Source organism: Neophocaena asiaeorientalis, unplaced genomic scaffold (genome assembly GCF_003031525.2).
Source record: "Neophocaena asiaeorientalis asiaeorientalis breed wild unplaced genomic scaffold, Neophocaena_asiaeorientalis_V1.1 scaffold78, whole genome shotgun sequence".
Lineage (NCBI taxonomy): Eukaryota > Metazoa > Chordata > Mammalia > Artiodactyla > Phocoenidae > Neophocaena > Neophocaena asiaeorientalis.
In genome coordinates, this window is record NW_020175018.1 from 19,481,697 (window position 1) to 19,483,649 (window position 1,953).

A 1,953-nucleotide genomic window follows, 5' to 3' on the forward strand; every position below is an offset into this window, starting at 1 on the left:
GTGGCTGTTTGTTAAGCAGCAGGGGCTGACTGATTCAATCCTGTTGTTTTCTCCTTAGGTGATCTCATCCGTGTGCAGCCTCTGTCACCAAATAAATATCAGTCACTCCAAAATATCTGTCTCCCACCTTGACCTCTGCTCTAGACTCGCACTCCCTCAGGACACCTGCATCCGGGCATCCCTGAGCTGCTCTGAGCTCAGCCCCGGCCCTGCACCCACGCCCTCCCCTCCATCTCCACCACTCTGGGCTTTTTCAGACTGTTTCATCTTCCAGGGAGGGCCTGCTCCCTCCCAGCCTCACCATAACTTTCTCAACCCGCACCGCCTTTCATTTCTCAGCTCAAACGTCACTTCCTCCAAGAAGCTCTCCCTGACCCTTCCTCCCGACCTGGAATGAGCCAGGCCTGCTGTGGTGAGCACTTGGCACCTCTGGACGTATTCCTGAGGGTCTATGACCGTGTGCTTGGATGACTGAGTCAGCGTCCGCCTCTCCTAAAGAGAGAACCACGGCTGCCTGTGTGCCCACTGCTCTCCCCAGCAGCCAGCACGATGTCCGCGACATGCATGTGGTGCGTATAAGCGTACGGCTTCCTGAGACAGTGTAGGGTGTCACGGGACGCGGAGGACGGTGGCAGAGACTCACTGCAGAGAAACCACGTGGCACATTACATGGGACCCGTGGTCTATTTTGCAGCAGAAAAGGCCCAGCCGCACCTTTTCGCCGCGGAATCCAGAGGACACAGGCCGAAGGGGCCTGGCTTCGCATCCCCCGCCTGGTCAGCATCTGCCCCTCACCCCATCCCTCAGTGATCGTAAAGGACCCTGCTGGGCTACAGCCACGGGCCCCAGGTTCCACATCATCAGAGGTCTGGGGTCCCCAAACACCACTCAACAACCAGTTGGATGTGAAAGCCTGCAATTTGGAACAACACTCCTGCGGTCTAGGTGGACCACAAGTCGAGCCTCAAAGGGAAGAGCAGGTGGGTGGCAGCTCACTCTCACGGCAGGATGGTGTGTGCACAGGAAGCTGCGGGAGAGGAAAGAGGCAGTGAGGGGGTGGGGGACTGGCTCTCCCGGGGGCCTCGGGCACCGCAGAGGGCAAAGCCGTGCAGCCCCGACCCCCAGCCACATGGCAGAGACCTGGCCAAGGCAGCATTTGTGCTCTGGGTGCCGTGGCCTCGCACACGTGGCCGTGCATTCACGGTGGCTTTAGATCTTTAACAAGTGCCCTTGTCACCGCTCCACCTCTCTGTCCCCCACAGGAGTCAGCACCCCAGCGGGATGGGCACAGGGCCGGGAGCGGTGCTGCCGGAGCCCGAGCGCTTGCGGCCGCACTTTACCATCTTTCGGGAGAACTGTCACACTGCGGGTGAGCTCCAAAGCCTCACACACGTCTATGAACTTTTTCATACTCAGGAAGCTGGCCGTGCTCTGTCTGCCTGCAGTGGGGAAGCAGAGTCGCGCCATCAGCCGTGCGAGGTGGCACCTGCCCCTCAGCACCGGAACGCCCGCAGGCTTTGGGACAGACAAGCAAGGTGCGTGCACTCAGGGGCAGGCGGCTACTGGTGGGTGACAGGAAGCGTCGGCCAGGGCGGGTCCCCAGAGAGCCTTGGGAGGTGGGGTCACCACGCAGGGTCACCACGCAGCGCCCTCCAGTTCCTTCTGGCCTGCATCCCTGGACGGGCCTACCCCGACGGAGACGCCCCAGCACCCCCTCCCGCCCTCTCTGTACCACCCACCCAACCCGGGGCAGAACCTCTTCCTGGTTCACCTCCTGCCCCCCAATCCTGCTGTCAGCCTGGGGGCCTCTGCGTCCACATGGACAGCCTGCCCCTCCCGGCCTCTGCCTTTCTGACCCCCCTCTGCAATGGCCTCCCCACTCGCCCCTGGGGGCACCTCCCAGACCCTCCCGCATGGTCTCCATGCACAGGGTCCTGCGCTCTGCCCTCCCTC

At 62.0% G+C, this 1,953-nt stretch overlaps 1 protein-coding gene across 2 annotated transcripts in view; it reads right to left on the reverse strand.

Moving 5' to 3' along the window:
- Nucleotides 1-702: 702 nt before the first annotated feature.
- Nucleotides 703-1,953, reverse strand: part of LCN6 (lipocalin 6) — a 10,438-nt gene continuing 9,187 nt past the window's right edge. Inside the window, exons 10-11 of one of the 2 annotated variants that reach the window (XM_024762772.1) lie at nt 1,341-1,439; nt 703-1,027 (exon numbers count right to left, since the gene is read on the reverse strand). In XM_024762772.1, coding sequence (XP_024618540.1) covers nt 999-1,027; nt 1,341-1,439 — 128 coding nt within the window. In that variant the 3' untranslated portion in view covers nt 703-998. Of the gene's footprint in view, nt 1,440-1,953 lie in introns of both variants that reach the window. The other variant, XM_024762771.1, reaches the window with a different exon arrangement.